The 27,840-nt window shown below is 36.5% G+C and overlaps 1 protein-coding gene across 1 annotated transcript in view; it reads left to right on the forward strand.

Annotated features, from left to right (window-relative positions):
* Positions 1 to 2,132: 2,132 nt before the first annotated feature.
* The window catches only part of INVS (inversin), a gene marked incomplete at its 5' end in the record, with an annotated part of 54,075 nt that continues 28,367 nt past the window's right edge, over positions 2,133 to 27,840 (forward strand). Inside the window, 6 exons of the mRNA XM_010290394.1 lie at positions 2,133 to 2,306; positions 7,327 to 7,494; positions 13,515 to 13,695; positions 17,242 to 17,351; positions 21,559 to 21,730; positions 26,628 to 26,783. Of these exons, the coding sequence (XP_010288696.1) occupies positions 2,133 to 2,306; positions 7,327 to 7,494; positions 13,515 to 13,695; positions 17,242 to 17,351; positions 21,559 to 21,730; positions 26,628 to 26,783 (961 nt within the window). The remainder of the gene's footprint in view (positions 2,307 to 7,326; positions 7,495 to 13,514; positions 13,696 to 17,241; positions 17,352 to 21,558; positions 21,731 to 26,627; positions 26,784 to 27,840) is intronic.

Genomic DNA, 27,840 nt, shown 5'->3' on the forward strand with positions numbered 1-27,840 from the left:
AAGGTCCTTTTCAACCCAGTGATTCTGTGATTAGTAGGTGTGCAGACATTATGCTGTTCTGCCTCTGTACTTCAGTGTATGCCTTGATGCTTGTCTGTGTATTAAAGGGACAAAATCCTAAGGTTATGCTTCCCCTGGTACCCAGCAGAAGAAAGAGAATTAGTCTCTCACTACTTGCTGTGAATGCTGTTGAAGAGTACAGTAGCCATGCTGTCTCTGGCAAGAAAGGTTCGCATTTTCAGGCAGGTTTGTGGTAAGATTTTTGGCAGACTTTTCTTGTAGGCTTTCGTTGAAGAGCAAGGACCAATGACAATAAGCTGTAGAAGTAGGAAGACGTTATTTTGTCTGAGCTCATTCATTGTTTGATTTCCTTGTTTTGTATTTTAAAATAAAATAGTGTAACAGGAAGAAAATCACGTTCATTTATTTTAGGTGTACTTGATGAAATGCATTCTACCCACATAAATTTAAACTCTTCCATTTTATTAGACAAAGAGCAGAACAGAAACATATATAAAATATGCCCTTCCAATGTTTATGGCTGCTATGGAAAAGGAAACTAGAATATTTCAATGCCCTGGCACTGGATGCTTTGGGGGCCTCTGGAATCCCTTGGCCCATCTCCACCCTACCATTCTACTGACAAAGTGATTTGCAATTCTGAGTTTTATGATGTACAAAGTGCCCCCATTCATGAGCGCTGCTTGCACTCGTCTACATGGTTACCTTTTTTTCATTGTTTTTCCAAAGACAGCCTAAAGGGACTGAGTTAACGTTCAGGATTTATAAAAGTGTTGTAGCAGACTGAAATATGTTAATTTGCAGGTATTCCCATAAGCAGAAGAATTTAAAGACATGACTTCTATTGATTTGAGTGTCACCCTTCCTGTGTACATTGTCGAATAAAGCTTCTTCAAATGCTGCAGCTTTCCCTTACTGGGGGGAATTAGTAAAATTTATTTTCGGTTCTGAGCTTTCTATTTTCATTATATTTTTGGGTAATTGATACTTTTACTTAAACTGTCAATATCTGAAATCGGCAAAAACTAGTATTTCAGGAAACGTTGGGAGACAGCAAAACTGGGAGACTCCTTTCACTTTAGGAAAGGTTAAAAGTTAGAGTGGGGAAAGAATAGGGATGTTTAAAACATCATCACACAAGCTAGATCCAAAAAAACCCATCTGGATGTTTTGCTTTAACGAGTTATTGCTCCAGCTGTTAGTGGTCCTCGACTAAAACTTAACAGCTGAAGGTGTTTTGAAAAACCCAATGGACTTTGTATATTGAAGTGAAGTGAAAGTATCAAAATGTTCTATGTAGCATCTCTGTTATATGGAAAATAGCCTCCAAGCAAGGGGCAGTAGCAAGTCAAGGCTGGCTATACTTTAAATCACTACAGCTGCTTCATAATTGCATGATTCTATCTTTAATTTTTGACTGGCTTCTTCAATGATTTGAGAAATAAAACCAGATTCTTTTCTCTGAGATCAACCCTCAGTTATTAGTCACACGAGCATTTCTACATTATTTCTTTTGAAAACCCAGTAAATCCAGAGTGTTAAATATTCTAAATGTGTTACAAAGCTAGCCATCCCATCCACTTATGCATACAGCAGAACAAAACACATATACAGTTCCCAATTAAAAAATGTAAGAAACAATCACTTTTCCATATATTTGTTACTCATTCAGATGAGTACATTTTATCTCTCTGAATCATTCCCTGTTATTTTTCTTACTTTCATTCTGAAAATTGTAATCTTTCTTCATGTTTAGGTTTATTCCTCATCTGATAACTGTCTACCATGCTGAAACCAGCATGTAATGGTCTTCTTTCGGTTGTATTTACATTATGTTTATTGAAGTTAAACTGAATTTAATTGCAGAATTTTTGGTATTATTGAACCCTGTTTTACACTCTCTGCTAATGGAAGATATGTATCGCATACCAAGTAAGAAAACAGACTTAAAAATCAAGAGCTAATATTTTTTAACAAAAAATCTTTGTTGGATGTTTCCAAAACTTAGAGCTGTTTTGGTGCATTTTTTTAGGCAATGTAATACAACAGTAAATATACGATCATTTGGTTTCATAAACTAGACTAAATTTCTGACATTTTTCTTTACCCAGGGAAATTACCGTTTCATGAAACTTTTACTGGCTCGTAGAGGGAACTGGATGCAGAAGGACTTAGAGGATATGACACCATTACATTTAACTACACGTCACAAAAGCCCAAAATGTTTAGCTTTGTTGCTGAAACACATGGCACCTGGAGAAGTGGATACCCAGGACAGAAACAAGGTAAAAATACTGCTTATTTTAAGACAGCACTTGTAGCAGCTTTAGAAATTGGTGTTACATGAAACAGTTGTGTATGAAAAATTACTGCAGTCATAACATACTTTTTCTGAGTCTTCAAAAGAGTGACTAATGCTGGTATTATAATAATCACCTTTAGAAATATTAATATTTTCCTGATGATAATGATGTAAAACTTCATTGCACTGAGTTCATTGACATTCTGGTTGAGAGTATGTAGAATAATAGAGGATTCATAAACCACTGGTTTTAAGGTCTAAGTCTTTCTGTAAAATTGTGATCCTTGTTAGAATCTGGATAGCATGTGCTTATCTTGCTTTTCTTCCTTGGAAAACGCCTACATTTAGAATAATTTAATTATAAGTGTCACTAGAAAACTTTGTGCCAAAGACCTTCCAAGTATTTGTCAATACCAAAGGTGAGTTAAAAAAAAAAAAAAAAAGGAAACCTTTTGGTGCTGAGCTGAATACAGGTTTGCTGTTGGCAGGTACCGTTCCTAACACTGGGTGATCGATTTTGTCCTGCACTGGGGCCACTAAAATGGTGGTGATATTGACACAACTGTCCACAGGTGCTACCTTTTAGAAACGTGTGGTGGCTTAGCTTTGGCAGGCAACCAAATGCCCACCCAGCCGCTCTCTCACTCCACCTCCTCAGTGGGACAGGAGAAAATAGGTTGAAAAAGCTTATGGGTTGAGATAAAGACAGGAAGATCGATCACCAGTTACTGTCATGGGCAAAACAGGCTCGACTTAAAGAAAATCGGTTTCATTTGTTGCCAATGAAAATATTTTTATGTAGTGAGGAACAGAGACAAAACTCAGAACACCACTTTCAAACCACCCCCCCCACCACCACCCTTTTTTTCCTGGCTCAAATTTACTCCTTCACTTCCATTCCTTCACTTCCGTCCATGAGGATGGTCCAAGGGTAAGAATATCCATAGACTAAATCCATATGGTCAATGGTCCTTTTTTCTCTATCTCTGTAAGTAAAAATGGACAATTTTTAGAGTCTGCTAGTCACACATGAGTTTTTGGCCTGGGGTAGAATGTGATGCCATTTGTCAAGAAGATTTTCTAACAGGGACAATAAAAAGTATCAAGTTGTTGTTGTTATTATTATTATTATCATCATCATCATCATCATCGTCATAAAATGGGACAATTGGCAGCAGAAGGTCTGCTGTCAGTGCACATGCACTGTTGCTTCCATGGGTGCATCATTCAGTGAGAGGGATGTGACGATAAAGTTGACTGACATTCTGGCATGAGACTTTCATTCGAAGCAGAGCACCAATTAGTCACTTGGACATTTGTTTTGTGAAACTGCAGACTTCCTCAGGAGAAAATGTAATCTTAACAGCTTCAGAGCTTTACATTACTACCTTCTTAGAACAAAGTCTTTCAGACTAATTTTCTGCAACTGTAGCGGCAACAGTTGCTTGAAAGTCCAGGAAATCTCCAGGTGACTTTTCTGGTACATCATATAGTGCATATGTCATCATGAGTTGTCTCATGTCCCCTTTGCAAAGTAAAGTCATGCTCGACCTCATCAATAAAATTACCAGGCTGCTTCAAAAGCACACCGACTTCTAAAAGCCTCAGAAAATAATCTACTGATGTTTGTTAAAAAGGACTATCATTAAAATAACCAGCCAGAAGAGATGACATATCTTTAGAAGGAAAGTGGTACAGTTCTTAAAACAACTGATTTACTATTACTCTTCATACAGAGAGGTACTGCCAGTCCACAGTAACAGCATGCTAACGTATTTTAAAAGGAACAGTTATTTAGCATACAGTAACTGTATTTTTTTGAGGTGCTCAGATTAGTGTGGTTCTTAAGTTTGAGTGCTTAGCAATGCTTGATTTAAAGCATGAGAAACGGTTGCCTCCATTAGCATTAATAGTAGGGTATGAGGAGGCATAGGACTTTCACACAGTCCTGACAGACATTCTAGGTAAAAGATTTCTTGCGTTTCCATGTACATTTTGAACAAAACAGATTCATCCCTCTTGTTGGCATGCTTGGTGCATGTTCTGTTTGTGATATGATCATGCTGCCTTTAGTAGAGAGACTTCCAATAATTATTGTGGACCTGTTAATCTGGGAATATTGGGTTTAAATTTCACGTGCTAGAGCAGTTTGCGTGTCCTGAAATCTGAAAGACGCTTCTTTCATACCAGAGGTATGAATGTCCCTAAGCCAAATTTTTTCTGCAACGATATAGTAACAAAAAGTGAGACACTGTGAACATAGATAGCAAAAGGAAGACAAAAAACCAGTTCTGTAACTACCATTGGCAAGGTAGGCATGGTGTTGAGTACAACTGGAATTTTTACTGATGATGGAGGCTTTTTAAGCGTTGAGCAGAAAGGTCTCTTTCTTACAATTCATAAGTGGTCTTGGAACAGGTGCAAAAACTCTCCCCACCAGGCACTAATCTACCACTGATTCAAATGTGAGTGCCCTGATCAAGTGTATTTGGATCAGCTGATAACCGCTGTACCAGCTTGCCAAGGCTGGTCTTAGTGGAAATCATCATTCCATATCTCATGTAGTGGGTTTTCGTTCTACCACAAGAGGACATAGTAAGAGAAGGGGACTGGACTTTCTTCTGATGTAACTGCTTAAACTCTGAAATCCTTATCTGATTTTATCATCTGGGAAGCAGGGTAAGACAGCTGCAAGCCCAGTTTCCAACAAATAAATCCTCTGTCCCCTCTGAACAATGGTGTTGAACCAGCCTATGCCCTAGCAATCAGCTGTTGCCTTCCAGGATATTCTAACGTGTATCATGGAAACCCTGGCTACGATTACAGCAGTCGTTGTGGAGCGGTCATGCTGACTTCCTGACCATGTTAATTAATTAACAAAGGTATATGGAAACTAGCCAAAGCCTTTTAGAAACCTTGCCTGTTGTTTAGCAGATTTCCAAGGCAGTATTAAAGCATTGCCAGATTTCCCACAAAATGTAGAGTGCTTTCATTCCAGTTTGTGTTATGAGTAGTCACAGCAGCAAAGATGGAATTCAGCTTGATGAAAGGTGGTCTCAGGGACAGAGTCCAGCACATTTGACCCTGTTGGGCACATAGCTTATTCATTTCCCTTACTGCAACCGTGCGCATCAAGATTGTCAAATATAATTTTTAAACATGAGAAAGAGCAACTGTCCTTTACATCTACTTCATGTAGGCAACTGACTGAAAAGCAGGTGAGATAAACCAGTAAACCAAGGCTACTTTGGTCTCCTGGTAATCAAAAGTTTTTGCCTTCTTTCTTTAGACATTGAGGATATGATAGTGAACTCATACATTCTATCTCACTGTTCAAGGATGTTAATCCAGTGTATCGCAGACTTATACACAAATTTCCACAGCAGTTATTTCTCTCAGTTTTCAAATCAAAGTGGCATGTAGTATTTTGCAGGGATGAGGGGGGAAGAGAGATGGGAAATAAAATTCATTCTGTATCTTACAACCCTCTGCTACTTGGCAGTTGGGAGAGATGTGGCTGATAAATAAAATGCTTCTTAATATACCAAAGTTTTGCTGTTCAAAACAACCCCACACATTGGTTTTCTAATGGAAGTATAAGCATTGATAATGCCAATAAAAAGCAACTGGCAGTCAAGAATTGTCAATAGGAGCATGGATTGCCTTTTGATATTTTATTGGGACTGCCATGGGTCGGTGGGCATTAGATTCAGTAATTAATTCAGCCTCCAAATTCCGGGTGAATAAGGATGGTGCAGAAAGTCAAAACTCTTGCTCAAGATGGATGGAAGTCCAGTGTCAGTACTCAGTGTCATCTCCTTTAGTGGACCATAATCTTGCTATATGCTTGTCCATCAACTTGTGTTATTCCAAGAGACTTCCAAATTTAAGAGGGACCAGATGAATTACTGGAGTTGTTCTATAGTACAGGTCTGGCTGAGGCCTACTTCTGATGATCATTCTAACTTGAACATGATTGCTAAATACCAAGCTCAGATATTTTCTCCAGGTCTGAAATTGCTGCACTCAATGGTGCTGCCCTGTTGACTGTCTAAGTAGTATGGACAGTATCCTCCTAGTCCAAGAAATCCTTCTGTGAAGCAATTAATCTCCTACCAGAAATACTTATATTCCAAATATAAGGGATTCTCAGTGTGGGTCTTATGTAAGATGATGTAGCTGAGACCTAATTCAGACCTCAGTAGCAAAGACGTGTGAGTATCTACTCTTACTTAGGTAGATGGATGTCTGGTTCAGTTTTGTTTAAAGCCTGTTTTCCAATGATTTTGAGTTGTCACCCATGCTAGGTACATGCTCTCCATTTTCTGTCAGTCCTCTTTATTGAAGTGGAACAAAAGATTTCTCATTTACGCATTGTTTAAAGCTGGTTTCACCTGTGGTCCCTCCCCTCTGCTCAGCACTGCTGGCACCACAAATGGAATTCTATGTCTGCTTCTGGGTTCTCCAGTACAATAAGGGCATAGACATACCGGAGCAAGTCCAGTGGAGAGCCACAAAGATGATTAATAGATTGGAGCATCTGACATCAAGGAGAGTCTGCGAGACCTGTGAATGTTAGCCTGAAGAAGAGACAGTTCAGGGGTGATTTTACCAATGTGTATAAATATCTGATGGGAGGCAGTAAAGAAGGTGGAGCCAGAGTCTTCTGAGTGGTCTTCAGATGCAGTGGCCAAGAGGCAATGGGCACAAGTTGAAATACAGTAAATTCTGAGAAAGTATTTTTTTACTGTGAGGGAGGTTAAAACACTAGGACAGTTGTCCAGAGAGGTTGTGGAGTCTCTGTCTGTGGAGATAACTCAAAATCTGACTGGACAGTGTCCAGATCAGCCTGTTCCAGTTGACCCTGATTGAGCAGAGGAGTTGGACTAGGTGATCTCTTTCATTCAGTGAAAATATGTTTAAATCATATTTCAGGATCTAACCAACTTTAATTTTCATCTCATATTCATTTTTCAATGTGTTTTGTAAAACTTGTGTTCCAGCAAACTGCATTGCATTGGAGTGCCTACTACAATAACCCAGAGCATGTGAAACTTCTCATAAAACATGATTCAAATATTGGAATCCCTGATATTGAAGGAAAAATCCCACTTCACTGGGCAGCTAACAACAAGGACCCTAGTGCAATTCACACAGTGAAATGTATTCTGGTAAGAAAGTCTATTATGTATATAACAATTTCTGTATTTATTACTTTACTCTGACAGAAATGTTTTTTTGTTCTCTTGAAATTTTTCATTTTAGTCCACTGACTCCCTGAGAATGAAATAATATGCTTTTCCTAATATCAAGAATTTTGTAAAAAATAATCTTAAATATTTTTGCTCTCTTGAAAGGGATTTATTCTGAGTTCTATGGGTGAATATCTTTGCTCTAACTCAGGGACTATGTATATTCTCTTAATTAGTTTGATGTGTGTAACTATTCATTTGTGGGGGGAAGGGAGTTGCAAGTTCTCCTAGTTAAAATGGCCAGTCTTGATTGCATCTTGCGTGCTGATTTCTTTATTGTGGGTCTTTTTCTTCATTATTTGAAGGTTTATTTCTAGTTAACTGTACTGAAAAGTCTAATTTAATTTGGTTTTTTGAGTCATAATTCTGGGAAATATTTGAACAATTATCAGTCAGCCCACGATCAGTTTATTGAGAGACTTTCCAGATATTTTTCTAGACAAATTTAATAATTTTTCCTTGATGGCATATTTTCTCTTTCTGCAGTATTTCAGTTTCATTTTTTACACTGACAGTTATAATTAGTACAATGAAATCATGTTCTCAGCTTGATTTTTACCTTGATTTTTATTCTGTGGAAATCTCTGAACTTCACCAACATGGAAAGATACAGAAGTCTCAATTGAATTTTTCTCTCACATTACAACAATCTCTCTATGTCTTTGTCTTTCAAAGGTCTTTCAGAACTAGACACATATTGATTGTAAGCTAGCTACAATGTCTTCTATGTCTGTTTGCCTGATTAGCTTGCAAGTTGAGAACTTGTGTGGCATATGAAAATTTGCTTTGCATTTCTCCAAATCACATTGATACTCTTACAGTTACTGATACTTTTTTCTATAAAAATAGTTTTTGATAACTTTCCAGTGTTAAATTAACGTGATTTGTTTTCTGTATTGCTGCTATCTATTCAAGGTATTTGTAATTTGGATGCAGCTGTGAAACAATTTGACACAAACAACATTTTGTCACAAAGTTTTAGTTTGTATATGCTGTCTAATTTTCTGCCACAGTAGAGAAATAAATTTGCTGAAAAGTAGGTAAGGATTGCTGTATTCAAATAGAGACTTTTTCAAATGTCAAATAGTCAAACTAAATGTTTTTAAAAGTTGTAGTGAGCTGGCCCCAGGCAACAACCTAACACCCACACAGCCACTTACTCCCCTCTTGCGAAACTGGGAGAAAATAGATGGACAGCAAGAAGATTCATGGATGAAGATAGTGACAGTTTAGTACGGAAAGCAAAAGTTGCCTGCAAAAAAGGGGATTTATTCACTACTTCCCATCAGCAGGCAGATGATAGCCACTCCCAGGAAACTGGAAAGAGCTTCAGCACACTTAATTGTTGCTTATGAAGACAAACGGTGTAGCCATGAGCGGGATCCCCCTACCTCCTCCTTTCCCTGGGCTTTTTTTGCTGAGCATGATGAAATATGGTATGGAATATTGCTTGGGTCAGTTTGGATCAGCTGTCCCAGCTGTGTCGCCTCCCAATCTCTTGCCCACACCCAGCCCACTCACTGGGAGGATCATGGGACCAGGACAGGGCCGGGCATGAAAAAGAGAAATCCTTGATGCTGTGCAAGCACTCTTCAGCAATAGCCAAAAAATTAGTGTGTTATCAACAGTTGTAATCACAAATACAAAGCCCAGCACCATACCTGCTGCTGTGAGGAAAATTAACTCTATCCCAGCCAGATGCACTACAAGAGGTCAAAAATGCTTGTCTCCTTACTGAAAGTGTTCTCAAAGATTCTCTTTAGGTAATACAGAATCATGATCATGTCCAGGTTCTTTTTTTGGTCTTTTTTTTTTTTTTTTTTTTAAAACACTGACAATTATAAGAGTGTATTCTCGAGTCCACACTGACAATTATAAGAGTGTATTCTCGAGTCCATCTAGGCTTTTTCAAACATCAACCAAATTGTTTATATTCCAGATAGTTATGTCGATATATGCTTATTGATGGAGTAAGATAATAAGTTTAAATTAAAAAGTACTTTAGCTTACAGAATATGCTGTAAAAGTTGATGATACAGAAACATTATTACTAGGTAATCAATCTGTTGATTGAATCTGTTGTTGACCATAAATACCTTTTGGTGGTGGTGGTGGTTCCTCTGAGTTTAATCCTTTAGTAAGAGCTTGTCTTCTCTCCAAACTGAAGTGTTTTTCTTTCTTGTCTTGATAGATATCTACCTAGCAGAGCTCACAATCTTCCCCTTCATTCTTAGCTATTTTTTGCCTTATTACCCAGCTCCAGATCTGTTGTCCAAGCATCACTTTTGATTCTCATTCCTCCCTAGGTCTTCACATCCAGGTTAGCTTTATAGTTTTTCACATTCTTTCTGCATGATATTTCTAATGTATGTACCCACACACTTAAATTTTCTGTCATCTTGTCTCTTAACTCCCATAATTGCATTTCTAACTTCACGAGAATATGGTCTTGCAGTGATAGCAGTGAAAAACGCCTACAACTCTGTGTCACTGTTGCCTCTCCATTTTTTTAATCACATCCAACACAAACCATTTGTCTTTGCTTTCATGATCAAGCGCTATAAGGTATAAGCTGTGTACCGTTGCTCAGATAGCAGTCAGATATTGATATCTACCGCTGGCCAATCTGTATTGGCAGCCTTTGTCTCTTTATTGAGACCACAGTCTATGATACTGAAAAATACTGTATTGTTTTTCCGTGCTCTGTCATCTGGATGTGTCCATTTGTTGTCCCCTGTTTATAAATTCATAAAACTAAGGGTCATCTTTCTGTTTGATGTTTGTATACTACTTAGCCCATGCCACGGGACTGTCAAAATAAACAATAAAGAAAAGAGCTCAACTGAATGCTGAAGAAGTAGATTGGCTTTGCAGGGGTAACAGTTATAAACAAATTGGTTATATAATATTGAAATCCATGAAATACAGTGAAAATGGAACTCATGACATTTAAAAAGTAAACATGTGAAGTAGAGAGAAACTCTAATTTGGAGATCCTTTCATGGTCAACTTCCTTTTCCACCTTTCCAGATTCAGCAGTGCTTGGTTACATGAAAAACATTGGGACGATTTAAGGAGAAAAGAACAGAATAAGGTTCCATTAATATGATGGAGGCAACTGCTTAGTACTCTCTGTCTATTTTGTATCTCTTCTCTTTATTTATTCTTCATGGTAAGAGACATGACATTTATTTATACAATACATTCCATTATTGCGTACAATTCCATTGTTCTAATTGCCGCAGAAAAAAGCGTAGCTTCTGTTTCTTCTGTGTATTGTGCTTAAAATATTAATATAACGTGACAGTTGACTTCTAGCTAGTTTTACACCAAAACAACTTAAAATCCAAAGAAATTGCACTCTTGATTGTAGGCAGAGAGGCCTAGAAAATTTTAGTTTAATTGGCTAAAAATTTCAAAACATGTGAGTACTTTCAGACTAGTGTATAAATAGTGGCTTTGTCATTAAAAGATTCTGTACCATTTTGCAAAAGTAACACTTGTGATTATGGGTATATGTTCCGGGGAACATCAGTGACTGTGAGCCAGGAGTTTTAGGAGTCATTTATTTAATATGTTTTTGTGCTTTTAGAAGGCTTGAAAATTAGCTTTGCAGATTACATCAATAACTTATAGGTAAAATGAAGAAGCATTTGTTTTCTTGTTTGTCCATTTTGTTCAAACAGGTTTTCCTGTGGTGGAGTTAGAATTTCAGTAATAACTTGAGTGCATACCATCATTCATTTTTAGTCATTCTTAAAAATGTTTCTCATAAAGATCACTTCTGAGTTTTTGCAGTGGGCTCTGTAATCCCCCTGCTGAGCTCTTTGAATAGACAGAAGGTAAGCATATTATCAGTTAGCTTTCTCCTGAGAATTATTAAAGGTAGGGAAGAACATAAAACTTCACATTTCACTATAATGGCTCAGATAAATACTTTTGAATGCTTACTAAAAGAAGTGTTACTCATGCTTTGATTATTGTGGTTTGTGCATATAACAATGTTAACTTCAATTATATTTCTAGTTGAGAGATTCACATTTATCATTTTTTTATGTTTTTAATAGATTATCTGTTACTGTACTAGTGGCTAGATACAGTACTGAACTACAGTATGTTTCAAGTATATGAATTCTTTTCTCTAGCAAAACATGGCTAACACTACTGATATCTAAAACTCTGATGCAGTTTTTTTGTATGTGGGACAGGCAACTTAATTAGAATTTACATACAGTTTGTGACGTATGTAAATGTTTAACTTTAGAAAACTTATATTAATCAAGTATTAGGAGGTTTAAGCTGACCCTGTTAGAAAGTAAGACAGAAGAAACAAAGAATCAGGGCATTGCATAGTTGAGGTTACTACTGCAGTATTAATTTAGCCAGATTGCACTTAGGAAATATGGTTAAATGTAACTCTAAATGCATTTATTTTTTATCTATTAAATAGAACATAGAGAATATACAACCTTGGTCAATTAATATTTGGATAGAAACCATAACTCTGGAATTTCCTGACTTTCTGCTTCTTGATATATCGTTCTCCATGTTAGTTGTTTGTTTTCTATATAATACTTACTGCATTTCAAATAATGCAAATAGAAGTGATTTTATGGCCTGCTTGTGTACCTAGCTAAAGTCAATTGGAAAAATTGCAATTAGTTTAGTGAGAAGTGCATCAGGAACTTGCTTTAACTGTGAACAAGCTGCACTGATCACAGTCTCTCCCTCCTCTTTCATAAGTATATTGTAAGATATTGTGTGGCTCTGTCTTTTCAGAAGGACTTTTTTTCTCAGTTGTCATGGGTAAAATTCACTCTAGTGTTGGAAGTTGAAAATCTCAGGACTATATTACTTTTTTCTTTTGCACAGGGTTCCTATGACTTCAGTGAATTGGTCTGCATTGCTGGAGAAAGAACAGCAGACTTTGTCCCTGTAGTTTATTTAAGCTCTTGTTTTGACATTTTGCTTCTGCTCTAGGTGTTTGGTGTCCTGCGTCCTGAGTTTCTATTGTTTTATAGTTTACCATTTTCTTTAGAGGTTCCTCTTTATTCAGGAAAGTGAAGTTTAACGTTTGTATTTCATGGGCCTTTATGATACTTGCCATTTGGAGATTTCCGCAACACTGTCATGTTCATTTCTACCTGTTCTGTTCTTTTGCCTGAGAAAGAAAGTCATGAAGAGAAATGTGTCTAGAAAAAAGCTGATGAATAGAAAATTATCATAATACAAAACTATATAGCTACGGGCCCTATGTGAAAGTAATTTAACATATTTTTTAAGAAAATGTGATGAAAAGTCAAGTTATTTCTATTAATGCCTATGTTATGTGATCAAATGACTAATCATGATACTTTAAATTTTTTTTTTTATTCAAAATTAAGCCCATTACAAGTAGATGCATTCATTAGCAGTACTCTCTAACTTACTTCTATCCTGTCAGCTAGAGACCTTGACATCTCCTTTAGAAATACTCTAATAGTCATGTGGGTTTAAAATGCTAGAAAAGTACTACAATGAAAGCCATAAGATTAACTTGTGCAAAAAAGGGAGTGTCCTAGGAGAAAAATATGAAGATATATATGTCGTGTTCAACTTAGAAAATCAAGTAAGAAGATCTAGTTATTTTCACAAGCCTGAGTTAGTCTGTTAAAGATCTGTGTAAGGAGCACTTCCACAACAGACTGGTAAAAGTACAGGGTATGTACTGAAAATCAGGTCTTGTACAATAATGCAGTATTAAAAAAAATTCCCTAAGAAATACTTGAAAATAGCCTATACTGTAACAAAAGTATTTGGTTGTAGAGTTATATTCTACTGAACAAGGACAGTTTATCTACTTATTGTAAGGCTCAAAAAACAAAAAAAAAAATCTGTAAAGAGTATATAGTTTTTCCCTTCAACTTAAATATTTTTTAATTTTTTTTTTTTTTTTTAAGGAAGCTGCACCCACAGAATCTCTGCTTAACTGGCAAGACTATGAAGGACGAACTCCCCTTCATTTTGCTGTTGCTGATGGGAATGTAGCAGTTGTTGATGTCCTGACCTCCTACGAAGGCTGCAATGTGACATCTTATGACAACTTGTTTCGAACTCCACTTCACTGGGCAGCCTTACTTGGTAAACTGGACAATGCTGAAGTCATTTAATAATTAATTGACTGGTATTTAATCTTTGTCTCTGTTTTTTATTTAATTCCAAGCTGGCATTATGCTAACTAATCTCTTAGAACAGTAATAGTTTCTGCTAGACCAGGATTAGAAGATTGTGTGTAGACTGTTCTTTTCAGCTTCAGATTTTTCAAAGCATTTTCAAATGCGTTACTTCAGCAGGCTATATATGCTCATGATTTAAGAACAATTAGAGTACACTGAGATGTTCTTGCAAATGTAGCTTTGTTCATAGGTTAAAAAAAAACCTTGGTGCTCTAGAACAGTGATGTCCAAAGTGGGGTGTGCAAACCCCAGCATGTATGCCAGACAATCCATTGGGGTGCATGAATAAAATATCAGAACTTCTGTTTATATTTATTTTTTATCTGAAAAGATAAGAAAACTTCACTAATATTCAATACATGGATCGATGCTAGCACCCTTACTTGGTCCATATGTAAGACAGTCATGTAGGGTTTGCAAGATGCCTGAAGGGAGTGCTTTACAATACAGCGGAGTTGACAGTGGCATCATCACTCATTTGTTCACTTTTATCTTATTGCGATGTATTGCAGTTTATGTGTGCCCAGTTAAGTGGATTTATGGATTATATTATCTAGTTTTTACTAAACTACCCTCACAAAATAGACAAGTGACTTAAAAAGATCCCCACAAAGAAATCGCAGATTATCTGGTGCCCACACAAGTGAACAACAAGAAAATGGCTGAACTGACATTGCTTCTACTCCTAGTACAAGCTCTTCATCAGACACATTATGACAATCTAATCAGATCTGACAAGAAGTTTTATTCAGATGAAGTTTTTTTTCTGTTCAGATTGCTACCCTGAGACTCAGATGCTCTGTAAATTATAACCTTGCATATGTGAATTCTGCACGGTTTGCTTTTACAGGTTACAAAACTGATTCTTTGCGAAACAGGTAAAAACCTGATAAATATAAATAGTCTAAATACAGGGAAATGAAACTGATAAAATGACAGGCATGAAAATAATATGATTTAGAAAATTGACCTCCTGTTTTCCATTCTGCTATGTGCAGGATGAAAAAATAAACACCATGTACTGGATAAAAAGAAAGAAAACACTCTCTCTCTCCTTTTAACAGGCTTCATCCGCATGACCCTTTGGGACACTGCAGACAAAGAATCAGATTGCTCACTGGAGCGAGTTACTGCAACTCCAGTGACAATATAAATGTAGTTTGATTATGTTTATTCAAAAAAAAAGAAGAGTGTTCGCATTTGTGTTCACGTAGGGTTATTGAATTTTTACGGGGAAATTATGAATCATTTTAAGTGTCACAGGATTGGTCTCCCAAAGAAAGTCATTATCACTTGGTTCTGTCCAAGAAGCAAAATTTATCGTGTTTTGAAATTGATTGTATTTAAAAGAGAAGTTTTGTCTGTTGGAAAAATGGATTTGTCTTATCAATGTGGAATAAAGGTGAAAGATGTGCCAAGACCTCCAGAGTGCTTTGTGAACTTGATGAGGTCTCTAGGTGGCATATGCCCATGAGGAACTTTTGATAGTAAATCATGATTAATTTTTAGGATTCTGTTTTTAAGTTAGATACTGGATGCTGTATCTAGATCTCAAAGAGTCTAAAATGTTACTAAATGGGTTAACAGTACGAGATTTTAAGTAGTGCATGAATGCACCCACAAATATCCTGTCAAAGGTGATGGGTTGCCATGTGACTGTATCATAGGGCATTATTGCTCCTATTACCTTTTCTTTTGTGTACATAAAAGCCTGAGCCAAGTTACATCTCTTCTAAATAAAAGTAGTACAGAAATGACAGTTCTTGACCTCAGGAATTGAGTTTTAATGTTTACATTTAATGTCCAAGTGAGATCCATGTTTGCACCGATTTATTTACTGTTGCACCCAATATAAAATTTTTTTTCTTACTTCCTCAAGCTTTCACACAGATAATTTAGGTAGACCTCCTGTCCTGATTACAGACTTAAGTTACCCTTTTTCTGCTTGTGTGTCCTGAATGTTCAGGCAACCTTTTTTCCCAGGCTCAGTACTTCTGTGTTTTTCCTGCTGGGATTGCAGTCAGAACCAACTTCTTCCAATGCACCTCAATTCACTTCTTGTAGTCTTGAGATGGGGAGAGCATAGCAACATTACAGCTCTTTTCAGTGTTTTTCTGGTAGGAAGGGACAGACAGAATGTTGTGATGTTCTGGGTCCACGCTTGTCTTAATGGCTGAAAGGAAAGAGGAGCCTTCCTGTACGCCCTAAAGCGCCAAGAAAAAAAAATAACCTCCACATAGCTGTTCATCCTTTTTCACCCAAGTTGACCATTTTCCCTTGTTTCTGATACTTCTATGCATACAAAGTCTGAAAGTGTTACTCCACAAAAGAAGGCTTGTGTAGTCCTCCATCTCTTAGGTTCTTAAAAGCTACAGACCACAAGTGTTACACAGCGTCATTCTGTAATTGTTGATGTTTTCATTAAACAAAGTCTACTGCTAATAGAAAGGTTTACCTACTTTTTTCATGTATTCAGAAGTAATTCAAGTCAACTGTGCAAAAGTAACAAGCTGCAAAACTGATTGTTTTCCCCACACACAAGATACTGGGATATTTCTTCTGTAAAATCAGAGTATTTTTATGTGATTTATGCCTTACATTATCTCTTAAACTACCGTGTCATTAAGATATTCTGTGAGCTGCATATGCCTACAAAAGAAAGCATACAAAATATTACTTTTGTGGCAATATGCTATATTGTGTCTTTGTTTTCCTGTCTGTGAAGTGGATATAAAGTTGTGATTTTAATCTAAAAACATTCTAATCTGTTTTGATGGAAGGAGTTGTCTGTGTCAGTCTGTTTTTTCTTGTAGATACAGCATCTGGTAGTAGACTAGCCTCCAGAATCTGCTATACATCTTCAGTTGAAATTTAGATTGAATAAAACCGAATTACAGAATTTACACTTAATTTCTGTAAAACAATGTGATGTAGGATGAAATTGTCAATGGTTTAGCCTACCTTTTAACGTAGATGGACAAATGCTTATCATCATTAGTCTATGCTCACTTTACTGCTTATGACTGACTTCTAACTCAAATGCGGCTTTTTCTGGAAATATTCAACTCATTCATTGCAATGTTAATATCGTAGTTGTCTGACCAGCTGTTGCTGGTTTCTTTGTTTAGGGAGATGCTCTAGCGATTTATTTTGAAAGAAATAGAAAATCTTTCCGCATGTTCCTATTCATAGCTAATTCTGATTTACAGATGCCCCTCAAAAATGAGTATACAGAGTGTGGAACTGGAACATTATTGGGAAGAAGGTGCATGCCAGGCTTAATAGTTCAAATATCAAGTCTTATGTTTAGACTATAATGGCTACAACACAAACATACTACTATTTATTGAAGACTGTTCATTTTCTTCTTTTTTTGTTTGTTTGATTGTTTTTAAAGTGTTTAACTTTGGGATTCAATACTCATCTGGTTTTATTATATTATTTTTCTCAGGTCATGCACAGATTGTCCATCTCTTATTAGAAAGAAATAAGTTTGGAACTATCCCATCTGATAGTCAGGGTGCAACACCCCTACATTATGCAGCGCAGAGCAACTTTGCTGTAAGTAGCATATGCCCTAAATGTGAAGTAAATATATTTTGCTGAAATATTTATAATGTAACAAAGTATTTGAGTTGTTTTTGAAATCATATAAACACAGTGTGGTCTGCACAAGCTTAATTCAGTTTTCCTATGTTGTGTGATATAAATGTGGTTAATTTCAATCTATTAAAAATAGATTTTTAAAAAACTAAATTACTGTACAAAGAAAAGCCCTTTGATCTATATGTTTACATCAGAACGCACAATAGTCAGGTATAGAAAGCAGAATGGCACCTACTATTTTACAGTGCTTTCACTTTTTAAGGCTTATTATAGCAAAATCTAAGCAGTTACGAAGTACCTAGAGTAAGATCACCTGTATGAGTATTTGCACAGCTGCTTCAGTACCAGTCAAACCAGTCTTTGCCTTCAAGAAGATGATTAACTTATGAATATTTGCTATTATGAATGAACCCCTGTCTCATAAAGCATGGCTAAAGAGCACATACCTTTTGTCACAATTCTGTATGAACACTGTTTTTTTTAAGTTTTTAAAAGTTTTTAATACTTTAAAATTCACCCAACAAAGAAAGTTGCTTTCTCAGACAGACTAATTCTTATATTTTGGCAGAATAGGTAATTTTGTTCCAGAGCAAGATTACAATAGAGCTAAGTATAAAACGCAGCAGTTTAATGATTGCTGGTCGTAGATGTTTTTATAGAAGTAGTTCTCAAGCGCTGGAACTTCAGAAGGCTTTTTTCTTGCTGCTCTGTCTCTCATCGTTCAGTTATACCATACATAGTAAGCTGAGAACTCCCATCTAAGTTTTCTTCAGTTGTATTATTCATAACTTCTCGTTACAAAAAGGGTTATTTAGTGCCTAATTAATGTGGTTATGTAGCGTGCATTGCAGAATTTTCTTAACAGGGATACAAATTTGGGTCTTCCTTTCCTACCCACATATTAATTTTCATAAAACAAGTAAAATTTTAATGCCCTTGGGAACCATTCCCGTTAATAAATCCAGAAGAATTATTGAAAGAGGGAAATGACCAATGTATATTAATACCACTGCTGTCACCTTCTTTCTTTGTGAGTTCTGGGGTTTTGGTAGGGTTTTTTGGAGATGATCTTAGTAAGACCATACAGATACTTTTAAAACTCAGACTTTCATTGGAACATATCTCTGTGTATAACTTACACCTCTATAGAGAATTTTTTATTGATGTTGATTGTTATCCATTACGTAGTATGTACAATTTGTGTCTGACTCACATGCCTAAAATATTTACGTTGTAAAAGCCCTTTTTTCTAGTTTGAGTCAGACTCATGGGAAAGATAGAATGTTTTTATTTACAATCTGGTGATTATCTCCACATGCTTTTATCTTTTTTTTTTCTTTTATATATTCATACATTCCTTAAAAATGATTTTTCATACTGGCTTTCTTTCTCTGGGCTTGATTCAGGTGTATGAAACGTCTTCATTATCTTTCTGCCCTTTGATCCCACCAGCCAGCCAAACTATGATATTGTTTAGGTTTTTATGGGGAAGTGGAGTAGGTGATGGAATCAGACGTTCTTTTGTAATCTTCTGTAGTTACAATGAATGTATTGTTTCCCATCTTACATGAAGAATCACACAGAAGAATCTCATTCAGATCTGCAAGCCTCTTTTAGGTGATGATGTATCCAACCACTGCATTCCATATACATAGTCAAACAACTGAGTGGAGAGGCATGCATGTTTGTTTTGGCAGTAGCATCTATATACTTACAGTTTGAGAGCCACGTTGTTCTGTTCAGCCTGCCCAAGTTTGGATAAGTGTGGTATGTTTCTCAGTTAAAATGCAATGCTGCTTAGTCCCTAACAAGAAGAAGAAAGTGTGTTCTTTATAAATATTTGTATTGCTTTCAGTTTTACGTAACTCAATATCTTATTCTTCGCTCGGTTTTTGTGCAGGTTACTTACTCTAATATGACTTTTTTTTTTTTTTTAAAGACTGAAGAGAGTTAGCTGGCACTTAATTTATGTGAAGAATTTGTTCTCCAAGACTAACTTATTCCCATGTATTATAGAAGGAAAAGGTCTAGAAGAGACTTAATATAACCACCCAAATAGGTTGCCTGAGATTTAGATGGCTTATGTATCCTGCAGAAGGTCCAAATAAACATCTTTTTAAATTTTTGAACTTCATGTTTCAAGGCAGATGCTCTATTAGTATGGATTTTAGTATGCAGAGTGCAGGACTAATTATATATTTTTTCCTGTTTTTCCAGAGTTGTACTTGTAATGTACTTCCCTTTCACATACTTCTATATAGTGATCTAGTAAGTGAGATGTGGATACCCCGTCTTATCTTTGAATATTAAAAAAAAATATTTAGTATTTTTTAGAGTTTCTTGATAGCACAGAATTAAACGATCCAGGTTTACTTCTCTCCTTTACTGCTGTTTTATATCTTTGTTTTTAAATTTGTTTTCTCCACTTTCTTTTAACAGAGATAAAATACATGTGATTTTTCATTACAAAATACATGTAGGATTAAACTGATTGATACTACTGTTTTCTGATTTCTTAACCATCTTGATCTAATTTAATTTCGTTTTGTTTTCAAGTTCTGGTAACTTCGTTTTGGAAAATAACTCTCATAGCACTATAGGATTTTATTCCACTTTTTCCCACTAAAAACTCTAGGAAAAAAGAGTGTTGAAAGAAATGTTACTTTGCTAAAACTTAATGGAAAAATAAAATTACTTATTTATGTTTGTAGGATGTCTTCCTTAGTATTGAAAAGGTCCAGCCTTCATACTGCTTTTCACTTTGCAGGATTTCAAGCAGTGCAGAGTACTGGTAGGGTGCTGAGTTGCTGGCCTAATGAGTAGCCGTTCGTGTCTGAGGTGTAGTGGTGGTCAGTGTGAGTACACAAAGCTATAAACACATGCTGGTTTGTGTGGAAGGCTTAATGCTTCCATTCCTCATTATTTCTGGCTGGACCTTTTTACAACAAACTGATAGTTCAGATATGGACCCAAATTCACGAAGCTGTTAAAGTGTTAGATCACATTGACATAAGATAATGAAAAATAATATTTTTCATGATAAATGATAAATCCATTTCTTTAGAGGGATGAAATAATAAGTAGTAGTTAAAAAAAATCCAAACTAATCAGTAGGACTTAGGCATTTAAACACCTTTGTGATTATAAGCATTTGATTCCTTATAGCCAAGGAATTCTCATCCTACCCACAGCAGTGATAGAGCTTTTCGGGGGTCACATGGAGGAAAAGATGAAATGGTGTTAATACTGAAATATAAAAATAAAATTATGAAACTCACTTTTTTCAGTTTTTATTGGCTAGACTATCAGTGGCTCTTAAGACATGTTTACCAGCTGTTTAAATACACAGCCTTTGTAAGGCATAAGATAGAATTAGGGGAAGATTTTATCTTTTCTTTTTGTAGCAGTTGTGATTTCCTCTCCCTTCCTTTCCTGTGTGGCTTATCAAGAAGTTAGCAGCAGGTTAAGCAAGTGGACTTGTTTGCTGAGAGCTTAACACAAACAGAGCATTTGAAAAAATAATTCTTTTTGCTTTGATTTAAATAAAGATTTTAACGTAACAGTTACAGTGGAAAGCCTGGACTTGGGTGTAACGATTTTCTTAATCTATTTTTTATTTATAATATTTCTGTAATTAATAACCTTTTGATATTATTAAAATTAGGAAATATGTCTATGTTGCCCCCCAAATTTTTTTTTTTTGAATACCCAAATTATTAGAGTTTGGCAAACTAAAATATTTGCATGTGCAGGCATATTTAGAATTAGAGAAAAAAATATGTCAGGAGAATCTTGAAGGAACGCTATTTTAGCATCATAGTATTAGTAATGTTTTGATAAGCTGATAATATTTTTCCCATTGCTTTCTTCACAGTGACTGTAGTGTCTTTTACTTCCTTATGATGAACACATGATGTTTGACGCTAAAAAGAAAAAAGTATGAAATAAATGACAGTGATGAACTGTAGTTAAGGATGCGCTACGAACATTGATGAGGAAAAGGGCATAGCAGAAAATATAGTGCTCCTGTTGAGCTATTGCTCTATATAAACATAAAAAGGAAAAATGAAGCTTTGATTTGCTTCATAAACAGCTAAATGAGACACAATAGTTTCATGTTGTTACAGATTCCTTTTAACGTTAATTTCAAATATCTTTTCAGGAAACAGTTGAAGTATTTTTGAAACATCCTTCTGTAAAAGATGACTCAGATCTTGAGGGAAGAACATCCTTCATGTGGGCAGCAGGCAAAGGCAGTGATGATGTCATTAGGACTATGCTGACTTTAAAATTGGATATTGATATCAATATGACAGACAAATATGCTGGCACAGGTAAGATGCTTTACAGTAAAGAGCCATTGGATGTTTCCAGTTAGTGTGTTTTCCACCAAATAAAAAACATCATTAGAAGCTATATTAATCTTTTCCTGGATGTGTACCTTAATCCTGACAATATTTCTGCATTACTTTAATTATGTGCGTGAATCACTTCTTTGCCTTATTGTGGGAAAGAAGCAAATCTTTTCTGCGCAGATTGGACCAGTTCATTTGAAACATAGCAAGAAGAAGAAATGTATGCTATGCTGCTATTTAGTTAGATCTCTAATCCTGGGAAAGGAAGAGCTGTTCTGTATTTTGAAGAATAAAATGAAATATAATTGCATAAAAAGCCCTCCCTGAAAATGCCTGTTCAAAAAATGTATTTGTCAGTAAATAAATACTTTGAAACAATATAAAGCAAAGTGGCTAAATTATCGTAACGAAAATCATAAGTACCATAGTTATTTGTAAAGATAGTGTAATAAAGATTAGACCTATTGCAGTTCTGTTGTCCAATCAAGAGGTTAAACTTGATATCACCCAAGTTTATCATCCCATATTCTGCTCAAAGCAAAAGATAGGTATGCAACACAGTATTTCAGACTTCAAGCATGCAAGTCATGAAATTAAAAATTTCCTATATCAACTATGAATTTATCTCATTTAATGAAAAATTATAAGAATTTGTGGTAGAAATATTGTACCTATGTAGTACTTTCAACAAAAATAAAATAAGTCTAATGACACCTGAATAAAAAAAGAAGAGAATGTGGATATATTGGGCATTGGAGGGGTTTGGTAGCAGGGGGCTGCAGGGCTAAGCTGTGTGAGAGGAGGTCATGAACCACTCAGCCAGTCACAGACAGGTCGCAAATTTAGAAGTTAGGTGCAAAAATGTATACCTATGTATAATAAGTAGTAAAATGGTAGCCAAGCTGATAGAGCACACACCCATGAATAATACAGCAGAGGGTATTTCTCCTGAATAGAAAACTATGTTGTTTTAAACAAACAAGAATGTATACTGCAATGTTTGTTTATAAAAATTTTTATATATTTGTTTTAAAGTATACTCAAGCATTATCTTTTGGCTGTACACACACACAAAGTAGCCTAAGCTGCATGCTTAGATTTAGACAACTTGCAGCATAGATCTAGCCCAACCAAGAAACAAAGATACGAGTTCAACAGCTTTTCTCTTTTCAGATCACACTTTGAATAACATACAAGTGGTAAATAAATGCAATGTCAGGGTTGCGTCGTTCGGGATTTGGAAGATAGGACCTATGAATGCTACTTTCAAATAGAAAACCTGAAATTTTGTATTTCCTTTGGTAGTATGGTGCGTTTTTACACAAAAAAACAAATACAGTTACCATAAAATTATATTTAAATATTTAAATATCTATATTCTTGCTTTCCTTACAAATTAACACACAAAAAAATCAGTCTTTCCAAGTTATGATAGTTTGTAACTTTTGAGTTTAAGAAATAATGCAACAAAGAAAATCTCAGTCTTCATGTTTAATGACTTTACAAACTACATACTCTACAATTCTAGTCTTTGTTTCATCTTTTACTAGTCTCACCTATATTTGTGCTTTCCTGACAGTTCCCTTTTAAATACCTCACAGTATTTGTTTCAGGCCTTAAGGTGCAGTAATGTTGTAGTCACTGTGCAAACCTCCTTACAAAGGGTTTTCCTCTTTGCGGGCAGTAATCACATACTGTGTTTCTGAAATTACTCAGGTGTGTATTTCATGCTTGAATAATTCAGGTAGTTGGAGTTGGGTTTATTATCTTTCAGTCTTAAACCTTTCATAGCAGTGATGTGTAATCACCTTTTAATCTTGATTTTTGTAGTAGGGCTTTTAATCCAAGGAAACGAATGGATTTTCCATTTACTTGAAACTGCCATTGTGTAGAACAAACTAATAGTCTTAAAATGGGGAACTATGCTGTTCGTCGCTTGCTGTCGAGCAATCCAGATTTTACTGTTGTGCCAGCATGGGCAGTAGCATGGGCTTTATTATAGTGACCTGTGAGCTTAAAAGGAAGCCCACCAGTAAATCACTCTGATTTCAGACCTGGGTTTTTTTTCCGAAGATTCTTAATCATGCCCAAGTTTTGGTGAGGGAAAAGTAGCGCTGCATTCTGATGGGAAACTGTGCAGTAATAGAAAATAGCGTACATGCCTCCATGCCTGGGACACAGTTGCTGAGGAGAGTTCAAGGTTGCGTTTTTCTGACTTTTGTGTGCCGACTCAGTTAAGCTCAGTTATAACCCTGCGTTAACACAGCCTTTTGCGTTTACTTAAAAAGAGCAAGCTCTCCATTCAGCTTTGCTAGAACATCGAGAGTCTCCGTATTGTGTAGGAGAATGACACCAAGGGAAAGGAATTTCCCGGTTCCCAGAGATCAGCACTGCAGGAGCATTACAGGGGCGGCTTTATAGCTCTGCGTCAGTGCCTACAGTGGCGAGGGCTCTGTCTGTCGGCTGAACAAAGGGCCTATTGTCACCAGCTGGCCCAAGAATCTCTTCAGTCACCGTGACTCCATCACAGAAAATTTGGCATACAAGAAAATATTGAGCACAAAGTCCGAAACAAGATGCCTGCGTCAGAATGAGTGATAGGGGGGAAGAACTGGCCAAGCTGACACAGCAGCTCTTTTTCTATTGTATTGTTACACACACCCCATGTGTCATCTGGTGGAGTGGTTTACTGCCTTTGGTTTCATAAGAAATGTAGTACAAAAACCAGAACCTAGAGTTTACTGTGAGGTCAGACCATGAAAACCAGGCCCGTCCAAATGTACCAAGCGGGAGGGTTCTCATTCCTGTCAAATTTCTACTGATAGCCACCCACTCGCCTAGTGACTGCGGATCTAGCTGCTTACAGACGTTTTTCACAAGTGCGATGAGTGCCCCTGTGCTTTTTAGCTGCAACAGTTAAACACCGCTGTCATCTTAAAGGCATGATTTCCATTGCGAAGGCAGCACTTCTCAGCGCGTCCCTGGCTGTGACCCCAGTTCGTGTAGGAAGTGCCTCATTTGCCTGTATCACAGTTCCAGTTACTATCCCTAATTTTGAGGATCTGTTTTAAGGCAGTGCAGTTCTTTGATTCACGGACAGTAGGAACAACCTGTGCGTTTCAGCAGTGCCTGTGTAGCAGGTTGTGCTGGGTCACTGTTCCAGAAGCTGTGTGAAGCTGGTGCCAGCGGTAAACAGTAGCAGGCAAGTACAAAAAGCCCGACTGTTTTGATATGCTGGCTATGGTTCCAGAAGCAATTCCTTCTAACATTGGCCTTCGTGATGTGCCTTTCTGTATAATGCCTCTGCTGGATCCTGACCCTGCCTGTTTTAACATTAAACAAGTAGAGGCACGTAGGTACTGTTTACAGACCCACATTTTGCTTGCTTGAGCAGACTTAAGTCTCACCAAGGATAAATATGTGTGAAATTTCATGGGGAAATATGAATTCATTTTACTAAATGCACATTTATGAATTGCACTGTTTTGTATTTTCGTTTTAAATTATTTTGATTTTGTCATCTGTGAAATATTCTATATGTAAGGCAGTATAAGAATGTAGATTATCTGATTCGATTGCTGACTATAGGAAATAATCCAAAGCCTTTTGAAATCAAATTGTTAGTGAAATCCAATATATCTGTCGTCCATTGGTTCGAAATCTCATTGCTGTCTGTAGTTTGCCTTTCCTTCAAAAAGGATCGTGAATAGTTGGAACTGCCATTTCACCATTTTCCTCAACATCAGCTGACAGTGCCAGCAGGATGCGGTGTTAGGCGATAGCAACCAAGTTATAGGAGACCACATCTTTACTTCTGAGGTCTAAAATATCTAAAGTAGCTCTGTGTTATTTGTTAGTTTGGACTCAGTGAAGTCTGCATACATTCAAATATGAGAGGGCAAAGAAAACTGCAAGAGTAGGAGTCTGCAGAATTAACTTGCATAGTGTTCATACAACTGAACTTCATAAATTGTAAGGATGAGACAAAATGGAGTATCTGGTCTTTCCATCATCTTTTTCTTTTTCCCGAAGAAAACAGGGAGGTGCAGATACTGGTGAGATGTGATGGCCTTGCTACATAATTTCATGTAAAATTTTCTCCAAGTAATTCTGAAGAAAAAAAAAAAGGTGGGGGGGGCAGGAAGAGCTGGGTGGTTATCTGCAGTTAGTTTTAATTAAGACAGCTTTGCTTATTTGAATGAAATAAAAACGCTATTTTCACAGAATCACAGAATCACTAGGTTGGAAAGGACCTTCAAGATCATCAAGTCCAACCATTAATCCAGCGCCACCATGTCCCCTAAACCATGTCCTGAAGCGCCACATCCACACGTTTTTTTGAACACTTCCAGAGATGGCGACTCCACCACCTCCCTGGGCAGCCTGTTCCAATGCCTGACCACTCTCTCCGTGAAGAAATTTTTCCTAATATCCAATCTAAACCTCCCCTGGCGCAACTTGAGGCCATTTTCAGGAAAACATTGAAGAAATAATGAAAGCCTTCTTTCACTGGCAGTGGGCAGTTTCATCTCCATTGGGGTGATGCAAGAAATGCTACAAAACAGACGCAAAAGTACATCGTGTTATGTTCTCTTAATCAGAAGCTGCTAACCTCCCACAAACCCTCAGTATAAGCCAATCCTGATGGTGTTAAGGTTAAAATTCCTATTTGTACAAGTTAGAAACATGTTCCAGGGCTAACAGTTTTTCTGCTTATTGCTTGTATGGTAAGAAAATGTGGTTAGTGATCACTTGTTACAATTCTTCAGCACCTTTTCCACCAAAATGGTCGAAATTAATTTTTGACTGTTCTACTTGTAAAACTCCAAAGCTGATGGTATTGTGATTTCTTTTTCTTCCTACTTTATTCTTCTAGCGTTACACGCTGCTGCCCTTTCTGGCCATGTCAGCACAGTGAAATTGCTGTTGGAACATAACGCACAGGTAGATGCTTTGGATGTCATGAAACATACCCCGCTTTTCCGAGCCTGTGAGATGGGACACAAAGAAGTGATACAAACACTCATTAAAGGTCAGCTGTTACAAATTTCCAAACCCATTCAGAGTTCTTGTGCTGCCGTCTGTGGGACGGGCATATAAACAGCACAGCTGAGCAAGAAGTGGGGTGGAAAATTACTTCCCTAAAGCAGGTTTTGCCTGTAAGTACCCGTGGTGGAACAGTGCTAGTAAACATCAAAGATTATCAGCATGTTGTGCAAAATGGCTAGAAGAGTTAAATATAAAACTTTCAAAGTTGGGGTAGTTGTTTTCACAGCTCTTTTCTGCTCAAGGCTTTTCAAGTATGTTCTAGTCTCTCAAAGCGCCTCTTCCTCAGCAAGTGATTGTTTTTCTTTCCTTTCTTTTCTTCACTAAATAAGACCAAATTAAGCTTTCTTCTCTTCTGTGAGAAAGCATTTTTAGGCTTCTTGGACTTTAGACTTCTTGACTATTTAAATGAATCTATTTTTTAATGAAGGTAGCCATCAAAAATCCTAAACCATTAATATTTTCCTCTGGTTGTTTTTTATAAGCATTATTTTATTTGTAGACAGAGATAAGATATAGCAATGTACACAGTTTTAGATAATTGTAAAAACTCTGCTGGAAGTGTAAGAAGTATGGTGAAAGAACAGTGGTATCTTAGATGCAAAATACTGTCATTTTAGCTTCACAGAAACATTCCAAGTGGCTGGAAGCTGTCTCTTGAGATATTATCCCACTTATGGACAGTTGAAGTATCCAGGCTAACAAGCTGCAAGTTTTCCATCAACCAACCTTCCTTACTGAAAAGCGTGCTTCCCTCTGTGATCTGCTGGGCATATTTTAACCTCCTGTTAAGTTCTTCCTCCCACCCCCTATGCCGTTTAGCTTTTGTAGATGCAAGAAGCTTGATTATCAGAATCAGAGTTACACTTATTAAAATATTTCTGATATAGGCAGTCATTGTTGCTGGTTAGTTCAAGTTTTTATATTTCTAGATTTTTGTTTTTGTACAGAGTTTTTACGTCTTACAAGAACACATAGAGAAATTAATTATCTGCATAAAAGAGTCTTTGCATTCTTGAATTAAAAAAAACTTTTTTCAAAAG

This window comes from Phaethon lepturus, unplaced genomic scaffold (genome assembly GCF_000687285.1).
Source record: "Phaethon lepturus isolate BGI_N335 unplaced genomic scaffold, ASM68728v1 scaffold12657, whole genome shotgun sequence".
Lineage (NCBI taxonomy): Eukaryota > Metazoa > Chordata > Aves > Phaethontiformes > Phaethontidae > Phaethon > Phaethon lepturus.